This window comes from Myxocyprinus asiaticus, chromosome 48 (assembly GCF_019703515.2).
Source record: "Myxocyprinus asiaticus isolate MX2 ecotype Aquarium Trade chromosome 48, UBuf_Myxa_2, whole genome shotgun sequence".
Classification (NCBI taxonomy): domain Eukaryota; kingdom Metazoa; phylum Chordata; class Actinopteri; order Cypriniformes; family Catostomidae; genus Myxocyprinus; species Myxocyprinus asiaticus.
In genome coordinates this window covers 20,999,413-21,023,668 of record NC_059391.1, presented here as the reverse complement: position 1 = coordinate 21,023,668, position 24,256 = coordinate 20,999,413, and the positions used below count along the sequence as shown (strand labels likewise).

The 24,256-nt window shown below is 38.4% G+C and overlaps 2 protein-coding genes across 2 annotated transcripts in view; one reads left to right on the top strand and one right to left on the bottom strand.

Annotated features, from left to right (window-relative positions):
• Window positions 1-1,792: 1,792 nt before the first annotated feature.
• Window positions 1,793-9,394, top strand: LOC127437836 (microtubule-associated proteins 1A/1B light chain 3B-like). The gene is made up of 4 exons (XM_051693052.1): window positions 1,793-2,026; window positions 3,765-3,820; window positions 7,329-7,435; window positions 7,763-9,394. Exons 1-4 carry the CDS (start codon window positions 1,987-1,989, stop codon window positions 7,935-7,937), a joined length of 378 nt encoding a protein of 125 aa, XP_051549012.1. The 5' UTR covers window positions 1,793-1,986; the 3' UTR covers window positions 7,938-9,394.
• A 523-nt stretch (window positions 9,395-9,917) lies between these two features.
• The window catches only part of LOC127437829 (zinc finger CCHC domain-containing protein 14-like), a 43,512-nt gene continuing 29,173 nt past the window's right edge, over window positions 9,918-24,256 (bottom strand). Inside the window, exons 7-13 of the mRNA XM_051693037.1 lie at window positions 22,859-22,895; window positions 21,940-22,243; window positions 19,361-19,449; window positions 15,330-15,454; window positions 15,006-15,149; window positions 13,135-14,274; window positions 9,918-11,374 (exon numbers count right to left, since the gene is read on the bottom strand). Of these exons, the coding sequence (XP_051548997.1) occupies window positions 11,319-11,374; window positions 13,135-14,274; window positions 15,006-15,149; window positions 15,330-15,454; window positions 19,361-19,449; window positions 21,940-22,243; window positions 22,859-22,895 (1,895 nt within the window). The 3' untranslated portion in view covers window positions 9,918-11,318. The remainder of the gene's footprint in view (window positions 11,375-13,134; window positions 14,275-15,005; window positions 15,150-15,329; window positions 15,455-19,360; window positions 19,450-21,939; window positions 22,244-22,858; window positions 22,896-24,256) is intronic.

Genomic DNA, 24,256 nt, shown 5'->3' with positions numbered 1-24,256 from the left:
CCGAGCTTTTTTCACACACCGCCTTGTATATATTTCCTGGAGGGAGGGAAGCTCAACTCCGATGATGTGTCTGGCAGTTCGCACCACCCTTTGCAGGGCTTTGCGGTTGTGGGCGGTGCTATTGCCGTACCAGGCGGAAATGCGGCCAGTCAGGATGCTCTCTACAGTGCTGGTGTAGAACCGTGTGAGGATGTGGCGGTTCATTCCAAACTTCCTCAGCCGTCTCAGGAAGAAGAGGCGCTGATGAGCCTTCTTCACAACGGCCTCAGTGTGGACGGACCATGTGAGTTCCTCAGTGATGTGGACACCCAGGAACTTGAAGCTGCTGACTCTCTCCACCGGTGCTCCATTGATGGTGATGGGACTGTGTTCTCTGTCTTTTCTCCTGAAGTCCACCACAAGCTCCTTTGTCTTGCTGACGTTGAGGGAGAGGTTGTGCTCCTGACACCAGTGTGTCAGAGTGTGCATCTCCTCTCTGTAGGCTGTTTCATCATTGTCAGTGATCAGACCTACCACCGTCGTATCATCAGCAAACTTAATGGCATTGGAGCTGTGTGTTGCCACACAGTCATGTGTGTACAGAGAATACAGGAGTGGGCTGAGAACACGTAAACAATGTGTGTGTTAACATCATTTTAGTGTATTAAAAATGTTTACTAACCTTTTCTGTGTTAAGTTATATCAAATTATACAACCTCTTTGCCATGACGACATAATGGTTTAAACCCTATATCAACCATAAAAACTATGATTTAGACAACTTTATACTTGTAGCTCAAATAATACACAAGTTTTAACAGAAGAATTCATGTACAGTAAGTGCTTTTAGAAAATGAAAAGCTTCACATTTCTTAAAACCTTTAAACCCTCCAAAAATTTGTCCCATTTACTTCCATTGTAAGTGCCTCACTGTAACTTAAGAAAATATTTTTTGTGGTAATCGACATTATGCTACAAATGCTGTTGATTGAGCTTAACTTGAAGCTCAATCCATTAATTGAACCCTGAATATTCCTTTAATACTCTATATATACATCAAAAATATTTTACTAGTTCATTTTAATTATGTCGAACAACATGCCATTCTACAGCATGGCTTTGGGAAGCCTAGCTGCTAACAATGCTTGCTGAATTTTCATTGCTGTTTTCACTTTCACTTACATGGCCCCTGCTAGCAAGGGGACGCACAGAGTTAACCAGCTGCAGATGGTTAGTGCTTGGCAAACTAGGCCTCGCCAAATACAACAATATGTGGCTATACAGTATATATATTTAAGTAACACAAGTCTTTTTTTTTTTTTTTTTTTTAATCACACATGTCCCATTTGAGTCTCCTATTATAACACCTGGTTTTAATTTTTTAATCATCTATGTTGAGTTACACTGTGTGACTCTAAACAGACACTTCAATCTATTTCCTTTAAATTATTTATGACTCACATGTCACATCCACTGAATGAAAATTATGTCTCAGTATATCTCAGCACTTTAAAAAAGGATTTTATTGTGTCACATGCTATCTATCTATCTATCTATCTATCTATCTATCTATCTATCTATCTAAATAAAATATTTAAGAGTGTAACCTGTTTAACAAGCTTGACAAGAGAATACAGAGCTTGACAATATGTATTATTATTATTTTAGAAAAGACAATACATTCAATAAGCATATAAAACAGTCTCAACTCAATGTCCCAGTGAGGGGTCAGAGTGACTAACCCCAAGCTCTTCCCCTTTCACCATGCATAGGGCATATGCACCCTGACGTCATGGATCAGCTGACTGGTTTGTTTTGCTTGGTAAAACGGATTTCATAGAGGCAAGCCAACGACAGGAAGGAGACTGTAACGCAACGCATCAGAATTATACGATTTAGGCATTTTGAAAAAGCCCACAACAGATTAAGATCCGCTCAGGGGGAGGGAGAGAGAGAGAGAGAGATTAGGCAGCTTTGCCTAAAGAAGACGTTTGTACATTTGTAAACATGCCTTCGGAAAAGACGTTCAAACAAAGGAGGACATTTGGTAAGTGCACCGAATTCACTGTTTTGCGTGTCTGATATAAAAACAATTAGATTGCGTTCATTTTAGAGCATGACATTTTTTTTTAGTTTACGACTGTTCTTTGTATTTGTGATCATGTATACAGCCATGGATAGGAACATACTCTACTTATTGTAAACAAGTGTGTAGAAAGGTAATAAATGCGTTTTGTATTATAATACGTGTAATGGGAAAAAGGTCGCCTTTGTTGCGCTCTCAAAACAACCAGGATTAGCTAGGTTTGAAGGGTGTCGTCCGTTTATAGTTGCTATCTAAATGCGCAGACAAAAAATAATTATGTAACGCCAATGCTGAATCGTAATGATGACCGAAACAACACGAAGAGTGTATGTTATTTTCCAATCTACCATAAACCGGATTCTGTCGCAACCTCTTTGTTTGCGGGCAGATGTTGGCGACAAACACAGCACTGCAGGATTGGGGGATGGGACTCGTCGATTGGTTATTTGAAAAGACTCAAGTATAAAAAAAAAAAAAAGAGGAAAATGCCATTTAACGATTATTCGAATATTTGCTGTTGTTTTTATTTTTGTGAATATTCGGCCTATCATTATCGCCTTAGCTATCTGTTACAGGCCAATTAACGTCGTTATGAGTTGTTTACGTCTTCTTTAAATGTTGACACTCTTGTTTTCTATCCTTTTGTTGGGAATCAATTGGGAAAAAATAGTTGGCAACCTAGTGAGCTGCCTACCTAAGCGTATATGGTTTAGTCAATCCAAAAAAGAAAAAAAGTGAACACACTTGCTCAATATATACACACTTGCACGTGGGTTCATTTACTGTATGATCAACATGTGCTCAGACAAGTTCATAAACTAATCGCCCACAAGACCAAAGGGCCCCCAGACTTCCATCTTTCATAGATTGCCTCAAATACTTATCCCAAATATATCAGTGTGCTGATGTGTATTCCAGACTTGTTATGTAGATGTTATTTGATTGTTTTATGGTTGCTGTAGATACTGTCCTGTCCTCTCATGCTGAGTCATATCTTTAGTTCAGACTCGAGTTATCATGGTATATAAAAAAGTTCCTTGTTTCTCTTTCTGTTTTGGCTATTTATCTCATTAAGAGAAGAAAATGTGGAGCAAATGATTTTACATCAAAAAAGTAAACTAATTGTCAAAGCAGTTTTGTCCAGTTTAACTTGAAGAACAGCAATAAACACTGGAGCTGTTGTTGAATATTTTCATAATGTCCTGAAAGAGAAAATGGCAGTAATCTGTATTACAAATATCTGACCAGTTTTCCAGGACTACTGCTCTGGCTTGTATGCCAAAAGCACAAAGTTTATCTGGAATGGAGCCTTCATAGGATTGTTTTCTAAGCAATCGGGAGGCCATATCTAGCGACTACAACTTGATCCAGTAAAGCAACTACACATCAAGACTTTAAAAAACACTCAAAACACCTTAGAAATGAATGACAATGCCCTGGCACCAACTCACAATACCCTAGTATCGTGGTAACTAGTTTTGTAAACACCACGTGTGTTTTCTTCAAATGTAAAAATCTAGCTTTTCGATTTGCTTGGTTGATACTGAACCAAAACGTGATTAAACCTGAGCCTACTGAATTTATTGATATTTGAGCCTCAGACCCACCCAACCTCTCCAGTTAAAATGTCTGTGGTTTAATGCGTTTGTGTATTGTGATCTGCCTGTATCTAATATCCGTTCCTACTTCCTCTGTACAGAGCAGCGTGTGGAGGATGTACGGCTGATCCGGGAACAGCATCCCAACAAGATCCCGGTAAGCAGATTATATGCATTTGAGGATGAAGGTTAAAATTGATAACCAGTAGAGAAGGCATACACTTAGTATGGGAGAGTTGTGGTTTCTAATGTTTCCGGTATAGACTCATACCGCATTTTCAGTGTTTCCCCAGTGTCATTCTTGTAATGTGATATTCTCAATTGACCACCCATTAGAATATGGTCATACTTGCTTGTTTAATTGCCAGTTGTTGAGGAAGTTACATAGAATTGCTAAACAAATTTACATTTTGCCCTTAATCCCACGACAATCTGCTTTTAAAAATGCTAAACAGCATGTAATGGACATAATGGGTCAATCTTGTGGAAAATCTCAGAAAGCAGGACTATATACACCTAGTAAAACAACTAACATATAAATATCTTCATTTGCATGTATGTATAGGGCCCCTATTAGTGTCTTAAAGACCAATCATTGGTATTGAGGCCTGGGGTCACCTCTATTGACAGTGCCTCAGGGTTACCAGTGTCTATTGTTATTCAAGCTGACCAGGAAAATGTGGCAATCAACTTCCTTTCTGCTGAATAGACACAAACCACCGCCCAGAGAATCTGCTTTGAATGGCACATGATCTAATACATTTAGTGTTGCTTTCACTTACATGGTCCCCAGTTATATACAAATGTTTCTGTTCGCTTGAAAAAGCCTTGCCTGAAAGTTTAAAATACTGGCCCGGGGGGGAGCTTGAAGGATTGACAAGCCCAACAATCAAAGAGAGAAGTAGATAGATATAGATATAAAATCAGAAGTTTACATAAACTTAAATGTATTTGGCCAAGGTGTAAGCAAGTTTTTCACAATTCCTGACATTTAATAGTAGAAAACATTGCCTGTCTTAGGTCAGTTAGGATTACTACTTTATTTTAAGAATGTGAAATGTCAGAATAATAGTAGAGAGAATGATTTATTTCAGCTTTTATTTCCCAGTGGGTCAGAAGTTTACATACACTTTGTGAGTATTTGGTAGCATTGCCTTTAAATTGTTTAACTTGGGTCAAACGTTTTCGGTAGCCTTCCACAAGCTTCTCACAATAAGTTGCTGGAATTTTGGCCAATTCCTCCAGACAGAACTGGTGTAACTGAGTCAGGTTTGTAGGCCTCCTTGCTTGCACGCTTTTTCAGTTCTGCCCACAAATTTATGCTTCACGTTTGGGATGGTGTTCTTCGGCTTGCAAGCCCCACCCTTTTTCCTCCAAACATAACGATGGTAATTATGGCAAAACAGTTACATTTTTGTTTCAACAGACCAGAGGACATTTCTCCAAAAAAGATCTTTGTACACATGTGCACTTGCAAACTGTAGTCTGGCTTTATTATGGCGGTTTTGGAGCAGTGGCTTTTGCCTTGCTGAGCAGCCTTTCAGTTTATGTCGATATAGGACTTGTTTTACTGTGGATGTGGATATAGATACTTGTCTACCTGTTTCCTCCAGCATCTTCACAAGGTCCTTTGCCATTGTTTTGGGATTGATTTGCACTTTTCGCACCAAAATACATTAATCTCTAGGAGACAGAATGCGTCTCCTTCCTGAGTGGTATGATGGCTGTGTGGTCCCATGATGTATATACTTGTGTACTATTGTTTGTACAGATGAACGTGGTACCTTCAGGCATTTGGAAATTGCTCCCAAGGATGAACCATACTTGTGGAGGTCCACAGTTTATTTTTTTCTGAGGTCTTGTCTGATTTCTTTGGATTTTCCAATGATATTAAGGAAAGAGGCACTGAGTTTGAAGGTAGGCTTTAAAATACTTCCACAGGTACACCTCCTTTCAGAAGCTAATTGCCTAAAGGCTGGAATTTTCCAAGCTGCTTAAAGGCACAGTTAGTGTAAGTAAACTTCTGACCCACTGAAAATATAGTCAATTAAAGGTGTAACAATCTGTCTGTAAACAATTGTTGGAAACATTACTCATGTCATGCACAAAGTAGATGTCCTAAACAACTTGCCAAAACTATAGTTTGCTAATATGAAATCTGTGGAGTGGATAAAAAAAATGTATTTTACTTAAATTACTTCAACCTAAGTGTATGTAAACCTCTGACTTCAACTGTAGATAGATAGACTGCATGCATGCATATTGTTTGCATCTTGTGGCTATACTTTTGAAACAGTGAGAATTTTAATGTTGTTTGGCCCATTTACTTCCATTGTAAGTGCCTCACTTTCACCCAGACTTTTTGCTTTTTTTAAAAGAAAAGTAGGGATAAGTCAAAATGAATTTTTGTGGTAATCAACATTATGCCACAAATGCTGTTGCTTGATCTTAACTTGTATTAAACCCATAATAGACCTTATTCACAGCAGCGCCATCTTTGATTTTTGATGGGAATAATAATAATTCTTACATTTATATAGAGCTTTTCTAGGCACTCAAAGCACTTTACATAGTATAGGGGGAATCTCCTCAACCACCACCAGTGTGCAGCATCCACCTGGATGATGCGACGGCAGCCATAGTGCGCCAGAACGCCCACCACACACCAGCTATTGGTGGAGAGGAGAAAGTAGAGTTATAGAGCCAATGAATCATTGGGGATTATTAGGAGGCCATGACTGAGGAGGGCCAATGGGAGGAATTTGGCCAGGGCACCAGGGTTACACCCCTACTCTTTACGAGAATTGTCCTGGGATTTTTAATGACCACAGAGAGTCAGAACCTCGGTTTAACGACTCGTAGGAAGGATGGTGCCTTTTTACAGTATAGAGTCCCTGTCACTATACTGGTGCATTAGGACCCACACAGACCACAGGGTGAGCACCCCCTGCTTGCCTTTCTAATACCTCTTCCAGCAGCAACTTTCGTTTTCCCCAGGAGGTCTCCCATCCAGGTACTGGCCAGGCTCAACCCTGCTTAGCTATAGTGGGCAACCAGGAATGACAACGAGGCTGTGAGGGATAGACGTACGGTCTCTTTTATGGGCTGTACTGAAGTTTAAAGTGTTTTTGGATCATTCCACAGGCAAACAATTAAACACATATATTTCAAAGAACATAGACAAAGACTGCAGACAACATAAGTTGTGGAAAATCAGACGGGATCTAGGAGCTTTATACAGCTTTATACCATGCGTGCCATTGAAGAGATGGTTAGTCTACCCCTTACAAACAAAAGATAGCGCTATTGTGAATAAGGTCTGTATTTATTAAAAGGTATTGTGTGTATTTACATTTAAACGGTTTAATAATTGGAGTTTGAAATTGCTAGTATTCCGTGGCCCGTTTGAACATTCCGTCAATGTTATTCTGTGGAAATTTGGGGATTCGTTATGGGAAAACCGTAAGTCGGATCAGTTAGAAAAGTCAATGCAACCCAAGTTAGAACAGTCTGAAGGTCTGTGCCGAGTTTGTTGGATGTATCTTGAAATCTCTAGGAGTTACAGTTTGGGAGTTACTTAGTTTACAGATTCTGGAAAAACCCTAATAAGTGTTAAGTGCATAACAGTCAAGCCAACATAATTAAACTTACTGATTCTGTTTCAGGTGATCATTGAGAGATACAAGGGAGAGAAGCAACTGCCAATTCTTGACAAAACCAAGTTTTTAGTTCCTGACCACGTAAACATGAGCGAACTTATTAAGATTATCAGGTAATGTCTGCAAGAGATGTTTGGATTTGTTCCTTTTACCTCTTTCCTTCCATTATTAGTTTATTTGTCTGTTCATTTATTCATCCTGAAAGTCACCTTCATCTGCTAACTTGGTTTTCCATAAACATTTATTTGTTTCTGCTCATTTAAATTGCAAAGTCAGAGCAAATTAATCCACATAATTCACTTTGATCTTGAATTTAATCCTGAAACCTTAAAAAACAAAACAAACAAAAAAAAACAACGGAAACATGACTTGTTCTTCATGTTACTCAACTGATGTTAGACTTTGCTACTGCATCTCTATTTTATCTTTGCTTCCAATAGGAGACGCCTCCAACTCAACTCCAACCAGGCTTTCTTCCTGCTTGTTAACGGTCACAGTATGGTATCTGTGTCTACTGCCATTTCTGAGGTCTATGAGCGCGAGAGAGACGAGGATGGCTTCCTGTACATGGTCTATGCCTCCCAGGAGACATTTGGATTTGTGGGCTCACAGTAAAAATTACATATGATTGGCTTTCACCCTCGGACAATGATAAACGACCTACGTTGAACCCATGTGACCTATCCCCTACATATAGCCCCTCCCCTTTCCCACCCCTTCCCAACAGGACTGTAGGAACCAGCTGAACCTTCAGTCCTTTTGGCCCCGATCCCAACTCAATCCTAACCATTATCCAAAGCTAAATCCTAAATTCCTTCTCAACCTTTAACTTTGACTTCCCTATTTATGCTGTCATTATGGATGAGGAGTCATCTGTTTGGTTTTTGGTTGTATGTCAGGTCTTGGTTAAGGTTATCTGGACAATGATCCAGTGTGTTTAAATAAGATTTACTCAACATAAAGCTTGAAAGAAAGACTTCTGTGTATCAAGAGATGGGATCATCTCTTTCCCTTGGCGGTTCCAAAAATGATCCAACATGTCTAGATGAGGCATCTAGTGTAACATTAGGCAGCCAAATAGTTTTTAGGTTACTGGTCAGGTCCAATTCAGCTTGGCTGGGGTCGGGTTGCTGCCAGCGCACACTAGTGACTTTCAACCCCTCCCGTTCCTTGACGAATATGTGGCTTTGTGGACTCATCTTTACTCGTTGAGTTGGGCAGACTTTACTCATAGATGTCATTAAACAAACTGTGTTTTCTGCTAATAATTGCATTCCATTTCCTGCTAGAGGCAATTTAGTCTTTTCATGTCACCCTTGAGGTTTCGCTAATTGGGTCGTGAGCGTTGAGGGTGTCAAGGTTAAAAATAATGGCCTACTTGCCTTGTTGACTTTTTCAGTGTGTTCCATGGAAAGTAGATGTTACATGGTACACACCTGATGAAAGGATAAAAGAAATCTCAATTATTAAAAAACAACAACAACCCTGCTTTCATTGTAGGATGAAGCTTTATAATGCAAGTATATAAAAGACAATAAAAATAATTATCTGACAATGGTACATTGAAAGACAGCTTGAGCGAATGAATGTGGCTTTAAGGACATGCCATACAGTGAAGCGATTGTGGCCCAGGTAGACAGGGCGGATGTAGCCCGGTCTATATGGAACTGCGCCTGAACGTCCTTGCTCTTTTAGGAGCACGCTTTTAGTCTTCTCAGTTTTACTAGAGAATTATTTACGCCTTTACAAATACATAACCGTGCGCTGTTGTACTCTTTCCATCTATATGTCTTTACAGTTAACTGTAAAGATAAGCTCCTGAGCATTTATTTGCTATTTAATTGTCTTGCTCTTATTTAAAGAGATGTTATTTTTTTGTTTCATTTTTCATGTGTAAACCATTCATATGTGATTTTATTGTGCAATTTACAAAAGTGACTGTTTGAATGAGGGTTTAACTAAAATTATCAACCCCATTTCTGCATTTCTCCTGCTCACAGATGTCAGATTTACAGCAATATCACACTTCTATTTCTGTTGGTATTTTAAAAATAAAAGAGGAATATGCATCCTGTCTTGCCTTTTCTTTGAATTCCCGTAACACTTTGCTTTAGATATGTTAAAGCTGCTGTGAAATCTTGCATGGAAGTTCCCTACTACCTGACAGATATTGCTGAAATAGATGTTGGTCACGGAAGATTCGAAACAGATCATTAATCTTTGTAAATCGGTCTGTAACCAGCAAAAAGGAATCTGACCGCAGTTCGTGTGTGTTAGTCAATAAGAAAACTTGGTGGCTGCTCTCAACCAATGCTTTTGAGTTTGGGGTGGCTCTACCTGCAGGACAGGGGGAGTGTATGGGGAACCTATTAAGAAACAATAATTATTTTTGCAGTTTCGTTTGGTGCTGCAGAAATAGTTTAAAGCTGTTTAAATTTAATTTTTATTGCTGTTGTTGGATAGTTAATTTCACTTTTATTACCATGTATTTGTTAGGTTTAGGGAAAAAATTGTACTGTACAATGTCTTATGATTAATCAATGTTCAAAGTGTTCTATCCAGACGTGGCAACCAAACAAATTGCGTTCACAGGAATTCTCAAAACAAATGTATTTTCAGAAGTGTCAAATTGATACATTATACAAAAATTCAGCATTCAAACTTCATTAAACATTCACCTCTGAATACAAAATGGCAGTGTCTGCATTGTCATTTTAGGGCGAAAGCTTTCTTACAATAATACTAGACATGAGAATACATACAACATGTAGAAACAAGCCAACATGCATAGCCAGCGACTGCAAGATCTTTGTAATTAAAATGTACAGAAACATTCTGTAAAAGGCAGCTACTGTATATGCTGAACAAATGCTTCGATCATAAATATTACCATTTGCTTTTAATTTTCCAAACAACACTGAGTGACAAAATGGAATGGAACCTATTGGGCCTTATATTTAAGGTGTGAGTTTTGCCAAAAACAAAACAATGTGGAAAAAACTACTGTTTTGACCTTTTTAGTGTGACAAAATTATTTGTTTCCTTTCACATGTTCAGTTCCCAATTGAGAACTAGAATTCCTTAAATCTCCAGGCAATCTGAACAATTGTTTCTTGTTTTTGTTTCAGTTTAATACTGGTAGTGAAGCATACAGCTTGACTTTAGCTGCCTCAAGTGCACTGAATCTATTAACGTCTTTTATCTGAGCACCATGGTGTCATGGCACTTGTTTCTCTTTTATGAGCAAAGAGAATACTTATATTTAAAAAAATAATACAGCATACACGTTTCCAAAACTAGGCCATTAAAAATATATACCATGATTATAGCAAAAAAAAAAGTAACATACAAATAACACATATAACGCTTAAGAGGCCTTTCAGGCAAATATTTCTAATGGTAGTCAAAAAAGCAACGTGTGACCTCGAGATAGTAGAAAGTGGAGAAAAACATTTCCACTTTCCTCTTCAAAGTTTTAAAAAATGTCTAGTTAATGCCACAAGACTAAGAGATGTCCATAAAGAATGCCAGAATCCTATTCCCAAAGGTTTGACTTATAGTCAAACCAATAGCAAAAACACTTTGCCATCATTGCACATTATTTGGCGAGCACGACTGGTTGGTAAACCCCTTCTTGTTTTGCTCCCAAGAATGACATGTGCAGCAAATGTTGACATCTACACCACTGGCTGCTCCACCATGACATACTTAGGCAAGTTTGAAGTGTGACTTAAACAGTGTAAAGAAAACTGAAGAATGCAAAAAGAAGAATGTTTGTTTGCTTCTCTGAACATCCCTTTACAAAGATCCATGGTGCCATGTGCAAGATCAAGTCTCTATTCTGTGGTACAAGGGTTTCATTGGAAACCATGACTGATCAAACTCGATCACTTAATTCTCCTGCAAAAAGATTCTTTAATGCCTTTGCTCAATAAGGTCTTGCATAAAGTGTATTTACACACTGAGGAAGGTGCAGATCCAAACCAGTTCTTACATTTATTCCCCAGAGTCCTGGCTGTCTGACTGCGGAGAATATTTCAGACGAAATGTCCCTGCAAAAAATACAAATAAAAAAATAAAAATATATATAAGTAGGGTTATTTTCAGATTTTCATTCATTTAGGTGGTTGCTAGGGCACTGCTAATTGGTTGCTATGGTGTTCTGGGTATTTGACAGGGCATTGCTATGCAGTTGCTAGGTTGTTTGGGGTGTTTGTTTTTACTTCTAATTGGTTGCTACACTGTTATGGGTATTTGACACAGCATTGCTTTGTGATTGTTAGGCCATTTGTCATGGTTTCCAGGATGTTGCTTTGTTGCTAGGGTGTTCTAGGTGGTTGTTAGAGTACTGCTAAATGACTTATGCTTTTCTGGGTATTTGCCAGTGCGTTGTTTTGCAGTTGCTAGCCCTTACAAACAATCTAGAGTTCTGGCAAACTTGCCGCAAATTTCCTTCTCGTTATTTTCACATGCAAATGAGCTTTTGATTCACTGCAATTGTTTGCCAGAAGTTTGCAGCTCTTTACCAGTAATGGTGAACCTGCAGCAAACCTTTGGCGACAATGAAGAGTTTGCTGTAAAGCTCATTTGCATGTGGAAATGATGAGTGGCAAATTTGCGGCAAGTTTACCAAAACTCTACATTTTTGTAAAGGAGGCCATTGTTGCGGTTGCCAGGATGTTGCTATGTGGTTGCTAGGCCATTTGTGATGGTTGTTGGGGCATTGCTATGTGGTGCTACACAAATTGTTAGGGTGTTCTGGGTGGTTGCCAGGGCATGGCTAATCGGCTGCTATGCTGTTCTGGGTAGTTGAAAGGGCAATGCTATGTGGTTGCTAGGGTGTTACTATGTGGTGCAACATGGTTGCTAAGGTGTTACAAGTAGTTGCTAGGGCACTGCTAATTGGTTACTAAGCTGTTCTGGGTATTTGCCAGAGCGCTACTATGCAATTGCAAGGCCGTTTGGGGTGGTTTCTAGGGCTTTTCTAGGTGGTTGCTAGGATATACTGGGTGGTAAACCAGGGCACTGCTTATCGTGTTAATATGCGATTGCTGGGGTGTTGGTAATAGTTTGTTGGGGTTTTCAGTTGTTGCCAAAGCATTACTGTGTGGTGGCTAGGGTGCTGTTAATTGTTTGCTAGGGAGTTCTAGGTGGTTGCTAGGTGGTTACTAGGTGGTTACTGGCCTCGTGCGTTCCATTTTGCGAAAAGTTGTGGCTCAGCCTTATATACTTTTTTGACCACGACCCCATATGGATGCGTTCGACACATGCGCACTACGACTGCTTTGTGAGTCAACACCAGGCACATGTGCACATGATGAGGACAGACACAGATCTGTGCATACTGTGCTGACAAAATTTGCGTCACACGCACTGTGTAAAACGTAGTCACCAGGCCAAAATGGTGTAGGACGAGTTACATGTCAAAGTTTAAAGCTGATGTAAGTAACTTTTTCTGTGTTAAAATAATTTCTTCTATCCCAGCTTAATATGCAGAGACAACTTAAGTAAGCCATTCATAGGTTAATTTTCTTGGAAACTGCAATCACTGAATTTCTGTGGCGCTTTGAAAATTGCTCTGTTTTGAGCAACCCGCTTAGACCCGCCCCAACAACATTACTCAACCACTGGTGTGAGCTGGGGGCAGGACTATCTCTTTGTTTGACCAACGGCAGATGGGGCGTATTCAGAAAACTGTTTTGAAAACTTTATTTTTGAAACTCCATTTGGTGGCGCTAGTGGTGCACAAATTACATACTTCAGCTTTAAGTACAAGCAAAAGTAATAGTGACTAATAAAATAAGTCTTTTACCTTGCTGTGCAGAGTCTATTGCTGGCTGCTTGCAGTCTTGTGCTCGATGCCCACTCAACCCGCAGTTATAGCAGGACACATTCCCCGTTTTCTTGTGCCCAGAGCTTCCCTTTCCTATCATTCCATGGTGTTGGTACACACCACCCACTCCGCTGAGAAAACCCTGACCTGGTGGACATACAAGATTCTGTTGTGAGTCATGTGATTGGCTGCTGTTGTAGATGGGTGGGGCCACCAGAGGGTATGAGAAAGGGGAGGCAGTACCACTTCCTGTAAGGAGTGGGCTGAAATGTAGCAAAGGCCCTAATGTGAATACCGAAGTTCCCGAAAACGGGTGTGGAAAGTATCCAGTGTAGCTAGCCGGCAACGCACCGTAGGACCCACAGTTACCACTACAACCACAAGAACTACAAACACACAAGGAGGAACTAGAGTTAGAACTGTTTGTATGTGAGGCGTAGCCAGTATTTTCTGTGGATGCTGGACTAGAACTGGGTGTGATAGCAGGTGTACTGTTTACAGAGTAGGTGTTGCCAGGTACCGCCGCCATTGGAACGGTACTCGCCGCCGCTATGTGTACTCCACTGACAGGTGAGAAGGAGGCCCTGGAGGAGGAGCTTGATGATGGGCAGGACATTGGGGTGGAGAAAGGGTAAGATCCTGAATGTGGAACGGAGGAAGACACTTGTAGGTGTAAAGGAGGGTGGGAGACATGATGGTGGGTGTTGGAAGTGGAGGTGAGAGCAGTGCTGGTTTCAATCATGAGACCAGGAGGGGAACGAAGCATTGTGAGGGGCCCCCGAGGTCCCGACACATCCTGGTGCCCAGGTGAACTGTCAAGACTCAGTCCAGGGAAGATGTTCTCAAGTCGTACACCCACGGCAACTCCGGAACCCATCGGTTTGGGACGTTCTTCTGAACAGAGAGGGGGTGGCCGGGGTTTGCGGGGGGAGTTGAGGACGTGGCCTGGGGAGAGGAGGGGCAGGGAGGGAGGGGGTAAACTCATGTGGGAGGGAGAGAGGGAGGGATCGTTTTGGACCGGGAGGACTTGGGCAGTGGGACGGCTGGGACCGGATACTGCAGGATTGAGGAGAAAACACGACCGCTCTTTCTCTCTGGAATCCGAACCAGATTCCGCACCTGAAAGAGGTTATAAACCAAAAATCATTAAACAGCAGTGTATTTACCCTTCAACCAGGGTACAAATCAATAATATCTTTGAATTTTTGCTTAAATTGTTTATGTTAATTGATCAACCTTTAAATATTCTAGGTACAGCTTTAAAACAGAGCTTGGTCTCCACTATTCCTTAATCATTTGACGAATACATTTCCATGACAAAAAATTTGGCATGGAAAATTCATGGAAATTAATAATAACTTACAATGTCACTGAAAGCAAAAGTAATGGAACTTTCTGTCAATATATATATATATATATATATATATATATATATATATATATTTAATTGTGCTCAGCTCTAAAATATTTTTAAATAATATTAATATTTTAAAGTACTGATAATATAGTATTTATAAAAATGAAATAAATTAAAAATATATATTTATATTTTATCGTAATCTCTACAAAATAATTTTAAAAAATCCTTATCCCGTGATTATTTTACAGAGATGACACTCCATAACCATACAACATAACCATAATATATATATATATATATATATATATATATATATATATATAAAGAACTTTCCATGACTTTTTAAGATTTTATTAAATTCCCTGAATTTTTTGAATTTTTTCCCAGGCCTGGAAATCACAATTTTAAAATGTCGTGACATTTCCAGGTTTTCCATGACTGGACACCTGTATAAAGTAACATTAATATACAATAAAACAAAGGTTATTACGTCTGTGAGGGTCTTTGACCCGGTCGAAGGAAGCGTCACGTGATAAAGGGGTCATCGGACTGGAAGGAGCGCTGGAATATCCCGAGGATGAACTGCTGTCCCGTGGAATGGGCAAGGAGCTGTTCTCCACATCTACTCGTAGCTCTGAACACAAAAAGATCACATTGATATCACTTTTGATATGTATTGCATTTCATCAGTAAGTTGTTCATCCTTTGTGGATATTAATAATTAACTACAAATAATGTTAACTTATTATTAGTACAAAGGCAGAATATGTTTGTGCTTGAGAATATATGTTTGTTTTTTTAGAAGTGTGTGTACCAGTGCCGCTGATGCCAGTGTGTGTGTGAATCAGTGGCCCGATATGACTTGAGGGCATCACTCTAGCCACCCCACCACAGGGAACAGGAAACTGAGACATCATATACCTCTTCTCTAACTTCTCTCTGACAAGAAAAAAAACATGATTTAAGACATATGTTACTGACATATTGCTTGATAGTTGAATAAAAATTTTTTAAACTTAAAACAGAGCAAGAGAAAGGCAATGTAAGCTTAATTTTATACAGTAGCTATGCATATGACAATGGCCATTCAAAGAGCATTGCATTGACATAAAAAAAGAAAGAAAAATAAAGGTACAGAAAAGTTCATTTTAAAATAATTATTTTAATTATTAATATTAAAATGAAAAAAAAAAGAAAAAAGAATAAGCTTAAATGGAACTTTACATAAAGATATGTATTATACAGAATAGCCTATATATTTTTTTATTTTTTTCAAAATCCATCAACTGTTAAATACAACTTCAAAAAGAATGTGATTTGAAGGTATAAAAAATAAATAAGAATTAAAAAAAAAAAATGTTTAATTTTAAAATACATAAAAAATAAAACAAAATGGAACAAAAAAAATAAGACACCAAAAAAAGAAAGAAAATAAGGCATAATATAAATATATATACAGTATATATCATGTTTTATATACATGTGTGTGTGTGTGTGTGTGTATACAGTATTATACAGAATAGCCTATATTTATGTTTTCAAAAACCATAAATTGTTAAATACAACTTCAAAAACAATAGGTAATCTTAACTTAATCTAGTGCTTATTAAAAGTTAAGTTAAACAAACCAAAAAAGAAAACAATAAAGAGAATGTTTAAAAGGGGTTTTGCACAAAACATGATGTTCTAACGACAACTCTTAGATGTTGCTGTGTACAAAAACATCCCAGCATTGACATTATGCAAGTGCTATGTCCTGCCAGTCAATTAACAGCAGACAAATTTGAGCTCACCTTTTAATCACAGACAGATTTTTCTTTCAAAAAGTCTTAGAAACTTCGATTTACAACATGGAGAACATATTGGTGGAACTGCTGAATTGTTTTTTAAACTGTATTATCATAGACACAATATCTATCTGCATGAGCTAAAGGGTATTTTCTAAATTTGAGTATTTCAAAAATGTTTTAGTGACAGTACAAATAAATACATTTGTAGCTTGTGAGAGTGTTCAGTCAAACTCCTGTTTAATTGAGAATTAGATGTGAACCCAGCATGACCTTGTGTTAGTTTCCAGGTACAGTGTGGAAAACCTCCCAGGGATTCCTGTTATCTGTCTGATATCTCGGCTCCCACAGCTCTACCTGAGCAATGGAAACTTGCTGATGTGAGAAATGGAAAAAGAGTGGTGTATTCACCCATGAATAAGCAGTTGCTCTACTTATGAGCTGATTTGTAAATGTATAAAAGTGTCACAGGAAGTAATTTGTATTTAACAAAGCTTATCTGAAGGAAGTGATCCACCCTGGAATTGCATGAGTTTACCATTTACTAACATAACCTACTTTTTGCTCATAATTTCAAAACTGTCAAAAGTTGACAAATACTTTTAGTTTTAAATAAAATTGGTAACACTTTACAATGAGGTTCTATTTGTTTACACATTAACAATGAGCAATATATTTTTACAGCATTTATTAATCTTAGTTAAAATACGTTCAACATTAGTTCAACGCATAATTTTTTAATATGTATTAGTATACACTGAAATTAACATTAACAATAACCAATAAACATAAATTAGTTAATAACCAAGATTAATAAGTGCAGTGAAATTATTGTTCACTGTTTGCATTTTTCATGTTAACTAATAACAAATACAACCGTTAAAGAAAAACGTTAAAGAAAAATGTAAATGTGATGATCTTATGTGTATGTTTAAAGTGTGCACCCAAACAGCTTCTATTCAAATTTGTATCCATATAAATATTTATATAAAAATTAGATGTCCAGGCAGACAGGTTTATTGTAATATTGACAGAAGAATGTTGTAACCTGACAGTGTGAAATCATGCCATCAAGTGCAACATGTCAATGTCTGACAAATGAAGGCAAGTCAAACAAGTTACACGACGACAGGTAAAGAGGGCAGAAAATACACATATAAACCCCGCTGCTCAAAAACCTGCACTTGTAGAACACTACAGACTCTCTCATCCCATTCATGGCGAAAACACTTGAAAGGGCAGTTTTCAATCAGATCTCTGCCTATCTCTCGCAGAACAGGCTGCTGGATGACAATCAGTCTGGCTTCAAAAGTGGACACTCCACCGAGACTGCCCTGCTGTCTGTCACTGAGTCGCTGAGAGAGGCGAGAGCTGGATCCAGATCATCCATCCTTATTCTACTGGACCTTTCTGAAGCCTTTGACACAGTCAACCATTAGATCCTACTCTCCACCCTCTCTACTCTGGGCATCACAGGAACTGTGCTTGACTGATTTAATTCCTATCTCTCAGGTAGGTCCTTCAAGGTAGCCTGGAGAGGTGAGGTGTCCAAGTCACATCAGCTACTTACTGGGGTACCTCAGGGCTCAGTGCTCGGGCCACTTCTCTTCTCTATTTACACAACATCACTGGGACCCATCATTCAGGCACATAGTTTCTCTTACCACTGCTACACCGATGATACACATCTCTACTTGTCTTTCCAGCCCAATGACACCACGGTGACTGCTCGAATCTCAGCCTCTTTGGCAGACATCTTGGCCTGGATGAAGGAACACCACCTGCAACTTAACCCAGCGAAGACTGAACTCCTCAGAAATCTAGGGGTAACCATCGATAACCAGCTCAATTTCACAGACCACATCTCAAAGACAGCACGATCATGTAAATTTACACTCTACAATATCAGGAAAATAAAACCCTTCCTCTCTGAACATGCCACTTCTTGTTCAGTCACTTGTCATAACTAGATTAGACTACTGTAATGCTCTCATTAAACGCCTCCCTGCATGCGCAATTAGGCCCCTGCAAATGATCCAGAATGCAGCAGCACATCTGTTCTTTAATGAACCAAAGAGAGCGCATGTTACACCACTCCTTATCTCTCTTCACTGACTGCCGGTTGATGCACGTATCAAATTCAAGGCTCAGGCACAGAGAACAGTCACTGGGTCTGCTCCAGCATACCTAAAATAATTTCTGCATTATGCCCACCAGAAGATTGCGGTCGGCTAATAAGTTGCGCCTTTTTGTACCAACACAAAGAGGCACCAAAACACTTTCCCAGACTTTTGGTTTCACTGTACCACTCCATCCGTTAAGCACACTCATGCTCTGTCTTCAAAAAACAGCTAAAAACATCTTTTCCATCAGCACTTAACCATTTACTCATAAAAAAAATAAAATAAAAAAAGAATTATAGATATACTTGTTTCACTCTAATCTGTCTTGGATACTACTGTTCTGATGCTAGTGAAACTTTGTAATGCAGCACTTTTCGTACCACTGTCTCCTTAAGATGAATCACTTATGATGTACTCTTTATAAAGTTGCTTTGGATAAAAGCGTCTGCCAAATGAATAAATATAAATGTAAATCGCATGAACTATGGACATGTTCCACTAACATTTGACAACCAGAAAGGGTCCAAATACTTTTGTTCTCATTTTGATCAGTATTTCAATGTTTTATAATATAAGTCCTAACAAATTTCTTTTTTAATGTTTTGCTTGAAAAGCATGCTTATGCTATGTTTCTTTAAAATAAAAGCCACTTTGTTGGATATTTTGTTATTTGATGCAACTACAGTCATGCATTTTTAAGTGTGGCATTTTAAAACAAGTCTCCAAATATATATATATATATATATATATATATATATATATATATATATATATATATATATATATATATATATATATATATATATTTCTCTGCTTGTAGGTGAAATGCTAGATGTTTTGGAATCCTAGATGTTTAGGGAGTTCACTTTGGCATAGTCATAGTCTAACTGATCAAATCATATGAATGTCATAATGTGAACACAAATCACACTTACTTCTGAAGCTCCAGCTGAGTCTTTAGTTTCTTCTTGGCCCCCTGAGTGAGGTCATACTTGTTGAGATCCTCCTCTGTGAGAGCGAGGAACTGTGAGAAACAATAGAGATCATTATTTAGGTCACTTTTAGTGGGAAAGATATCTCAGGACGGAAATATCTCTGTTTGGCTGCAGAAGTCTATTCCATAAACGTCTTTTCCAATAAATATCTCATAGGTTGTCATCTATTTTTTGTGAGTTTGGAAGAGTTATCAACACCTCCTATAATTTCTTATCTGAAGTTGATTCTCATACTAAGAGACATTGGAATCCAAAAGAGCAAGAACAAGGACTAGTAGGAATCATGTTCAGATTGACTTTGCTGGGAGGTGCACTTCACTTGTGTGTTTTAGTAAAAGATATTTACTACAAGGGTACCAAGGTACTATAAGGTACTAAGATTTGGAAAATGGCAAGAGTTGAACTCCAATAGTTGGAAAAAGCTTCATTGTGATAGGCTGGATGTTATTCAATTAGCAGTATTCTGTTTTTTGTCAGACCACCACGAAACAAAGATGTGTTGTAAAGGTACCAGGCTTCTACAACGATCACTTCCTAGGAAGAACTTTTTGCTAGATTTGACCAAGTTTGCAAAGTTTGTAGCATTGAATAAAACTTTAAGAGATTTGTTTGAGGCACTTTGGCCACATCCGCACTAATCCGTTTTCATTTGGAAACTCAGTTTTCAGTTTCCTAACATAATTGTTTTCCAAAGTATGCCGTAATGGAGAGTGTTTTCAAAATGGTGGAGGGAAACACATTCTAGTGTGGATGAGAGTTCTAAACGTAGCAAATTTAATGCGTTTTCAAATGAAAATGTATTTGTGTGGATGTGGCCTTTGTAGCAAATAAACAGGATATCCTTGATAATCTGTATTTATTACATTTGGATGAAGGTAAATACTAACTACAAAGTTTACACAAATTTTCCTCTAATTTCTTTGTTATTGTCTAGAAACCTTTAACAGAATCTGCTGTTATTTAAAGGGATAGTTCACCCAAAAATGAAAATTCTCTCATTATTTACTCACCCTCATGATATCCCAGGTGTGTATGACTTACTTTCTTTACCAGAACACATTTGAAGAAAAATAGAAAAATATCTCAGCAGGTCCTTAAAATGCAAGTGAATGGCAATTTCTGTTTTGAAGCTCCAGAAATCACAGACAGTCAGCATAAACATCATCGATATGACTCCAGCGGTTAAATTAATGTCTTTTAAAGCAACACAAAAAAAATATCAATATTTCAGTACTTGGGGGGCCTGGGTAGCTCAGCGAGTAAAGACGCTGACTACCACCACTGGAGTTCGCAAGTTCGAATCCCAGGGTGTGCTGAGTGACTCTAGTCAGGTCTCCTAAGCAACCAAATTGGCCCGGTTGCTAGGGAGGGTAGAGTCACATGGGTTAACCTCCTCGTGGTTAACCACTATAATGTGGTTCGCTCTCGGTGGGGCGCGTGGTGAGTTGTGCGTGGATGCCGTGGTGGATGGTGTGAAGCCTCCACACGCACTATGTCTCCGTGGTAATGTACTCAACAAGCCACGTGACAAGATGCGTGGGTTGACGGTCTGAGACCCGGATTGAGGCGAGTCACTATGCCACCACTAGGACTTAGAGTACATTGGGAATTGGGCATTCCAAAAAAAAAAAAAAAATGTAAGTACTTTTAAACTATAATCCAACGCTTCACAAGGGGGTGGAGTCCAAGCGGTCTCTCGTGTGATGTATTCGCATTGCCATGGATACAGATGTAATCTCACATTCTCCACTCAGTTGAGACATCCAGGATGAGCACACAAACTCACCATTGTGAATAAACAAACAAATCAATACAGATCTAAACCAAAACCAACCAAGCTACTGTAAAGCGTTCCTCCTTCTCATTTGTAAACAGCGCTGCTCTTCTGGCTGTGATGCACGTGCGTCAGTTCTCACATGTTTCAAATGCCAATGCGATTACATCACGCGCATACCACTGCTCACTGGAAGTATGAGTTAAAAAAAAAAAAGTACTTAAATATTTATCTTTTTTTCACTAATTGATTCCAAGTGATCGTGTCACTTTAGAAGACATTAATTTAACAGCTGGTGTCGTATGGATGAAGTTTATGCCGACTATCTGTGATTTTTGGAGCTTCAAAAGAGAAATCTCCATTCACTTGCATTTTACGGACCTACTGAGCTAAGATATTTTTCTATTTTTCTTCAAATGTGTTCTTGTGAAAAAAGAAAGTCATACACACCTGGAATATCACGAGGGTGAGTAATTATTAAGAGAATTTTCATTTTTGGGTGAACTATCCCTTTAAGCTACCATGCCTAATTCTATTATTGTGGTACCATCGGTTTTAGATTTTACTTGATGGTCAGATGGTCTTCCTAATTCTAATCCTCCTAATCTAATTGGGTAGTCCTTGACTAGAACAACATGTAAAGCAGACCAGACATTGTTACGACATTGTTACGAAAAATTTTGCTCTGCAAAACTAGGGTTCACCTAGACACTAGCTGCAAGTACTGTAACTTCAAGATGCCTACCTCCTCCATAGTCAACTGTTTGAAGACAGGGTAATATTTATGCAGTCGTAATTTACGAAGCCAGTCCAGGATGCCATTCTGCTCCGGGCTGGGCTGGGACTGCTGAGATTGGGGTTGAGCTTGGGTTCCAGGGTTTAGGGGGTGTGACTGTGGAGGAATGCCCTCCATTATGGTTAGAGCACTGTTGGGCAGGATGGCCACCGCCGTCTGAGGGGGGACAGGGGGCAGGTGGGCGAGAGAGCTCTGAGGGAGAGGGGCATGGAGGCTTAGGACAGGCTGGATGCTGGCGACGCCACAAATGGGCCTGAAAGAGAGAGTAAAACAAGGATGGATGATTGGTGAGAAAAGAGATACACTACCGTTCAGAAGTTTGGGGTCACTTGCCTGAAATGTTTCTCATGATCTTAAAAACCTTTTGATCTTAAGGCGTATGCTTAAATGTTTGAAATTAATTTATTTCATTACAAAACTGAAATTTTATTAAACAAAATAACATTTTTGAAATGGATGACTTGGACCGAATAATTAAGAAAAGCAGCCACTAAGTGCACAGCATACAGATGGGAACTCCTTCAATACTGTTTAAAAAGCATCCCAGGGTGATACCTCAAGAAGTTGGTTGAAAAAATGCCAAGAGTACATTTCTGCAAAATCTAGGCAAAGTGTGGCCACTTTGAAGATGCTAAAATATAACTATATTCACTATATATTTTGGATTTTTTTAGTCACAACATAATTCCCATTTTCCGTTTCTATTATTCCATAGTTGTGATGACTTTACTATTATTCTAAAATGTGAAAAAAAGAAATAAAGAATGAGTAAGTGACTCTAATCTTTTGAACGGTAGTGTATGTTGATGCTAACATGAGATGCTTTGATATATGAGGTATTATTGGGGTGAGAGGTTGCTAAACTCACCTGCTGGCTCCCCTGTATTGAAGCAGACAGCCAAGATCTGCAATACATGGTATATGACAAAGTGTGATTGAGAAATACAGCTTGATTTGACATGGAAAGAATTGATTAATGGGCGATTCTCACAAAAACATTTAGGTCACATTTCAAATCAAAGGAAAGAAATATGCTACTTGATTTTGCATAAAGAAAATAAAGCCAATTTTTAGAGATTTTTATTTACATTGCGACACTATTCTTGTGACAATTAAGCAAAGTTTATGCCAAAATCCTAATTATCGAATTTGTCTGGACGTCTTTAGATTTCTATTACTGTAATACAGTAATTTTTAAAATTACTGTAATACAATTGTTATTAATAAAACTCATTAAAGACAGTACAAAAAATATATAATCTTAATGTTAAAATGGGGGTCATGTAAATGTAATTGTCATAAAAAAAAAATATCAACACAAAAAGGCCTAAAAATGGATTGAACATTTCTTTCTTTTGATTTTGGGACCCAGACATGTTGACAGGTTTTGTAAGATTTGATGATACAACCTCAGTGTGAACTTACAAATCAAAGGAAGGCAATAAGAGAGCCCAATTCAGGGGGTAAGGTAATAAAATCGCCATTTTAATGTTATAAAAGTGGTACAGTCCCAGTCCTGCACCAAATCGGCCATTTGCACTGATATTATTGCAACTATTGCCTATTGAGCGATAAAACATCGCAATATAAATAATAATAAGCTTCCCCAGTAATTTTTTTTTTTTCTTCCTGGTTTTAGAGTCAGCCCAAATGCAAACTAGATTCGCTTCTAAGCATATCTCTGGTGATACATAGCCCACATTTACTGTATTTGACAATTAAGGCTGAAGTGTGTAATTTTTTCTTAAAATGTTAAAATAATTTCTTCTATCTCAGCCTAATATGCAGACACAACTATGAGTAAGGCATATGTAGGTTGAATTCCCTAAAATTCACTGTTGTGCTATCAGAAATTGCTGTTTGAGCATCCTAACCAGCCTGCCACAGCAAAGCTGGCTCAACCAATGGCTTGAGTTTGGGGTGGGGGGGTCAGTTTGGGTAACCAATGGCAAGGGAAAATGATAGGAAAATCAATCATTACTTTTGCAGTTCTGCTTGGGGATGGTAGTGGTGCAGAAATAACACACTTCACCTTTCAGTCAGGCTCCAAGTTATAGTATCTCAACTGAAAAATAAGGCTGCAATAACTATTCAATCAAGTGTGCTTTTTTGGCGCCATGTCACTCTAGTGAAAACCAGGGACTGGGGTACTAAATTACACTGAAGTTGTAAAACAAAGTATTAAGTAGTAAGAATTTTTACTTTTATCTCTATCAATGGGTTTTTCCATCCCTTCTCACCCGCAACAAAAAATACAACCACATTA

What these genes read in the sequence shown, in the direction of transcription:
- LOC127437836 (XM_051693052.1), top strand. Translation starts at nt 1,987, where the DNA reads ATGCCTTCGGAAAAGACGTTCAAACAAAGGAGGACATTTG. An exon ending in CAAACAAAGGAGGACATTTG is followed by an intron (nt 2,027 to 3,764) that starts GTAAGTGCACCG and finishes TCCTCTGTACAG; the next exon opens with AGCAGCGTGTGGAGGATGTA. An exon ending in GAACTTATTAAGATTATCAG is followed by an intron (nt 7,436 to 7,762) that starts GTAATGTCTGCA and finishes TGCTTCCAATAG; the next exon opens with GAGACGCCTCCAACTCAACT.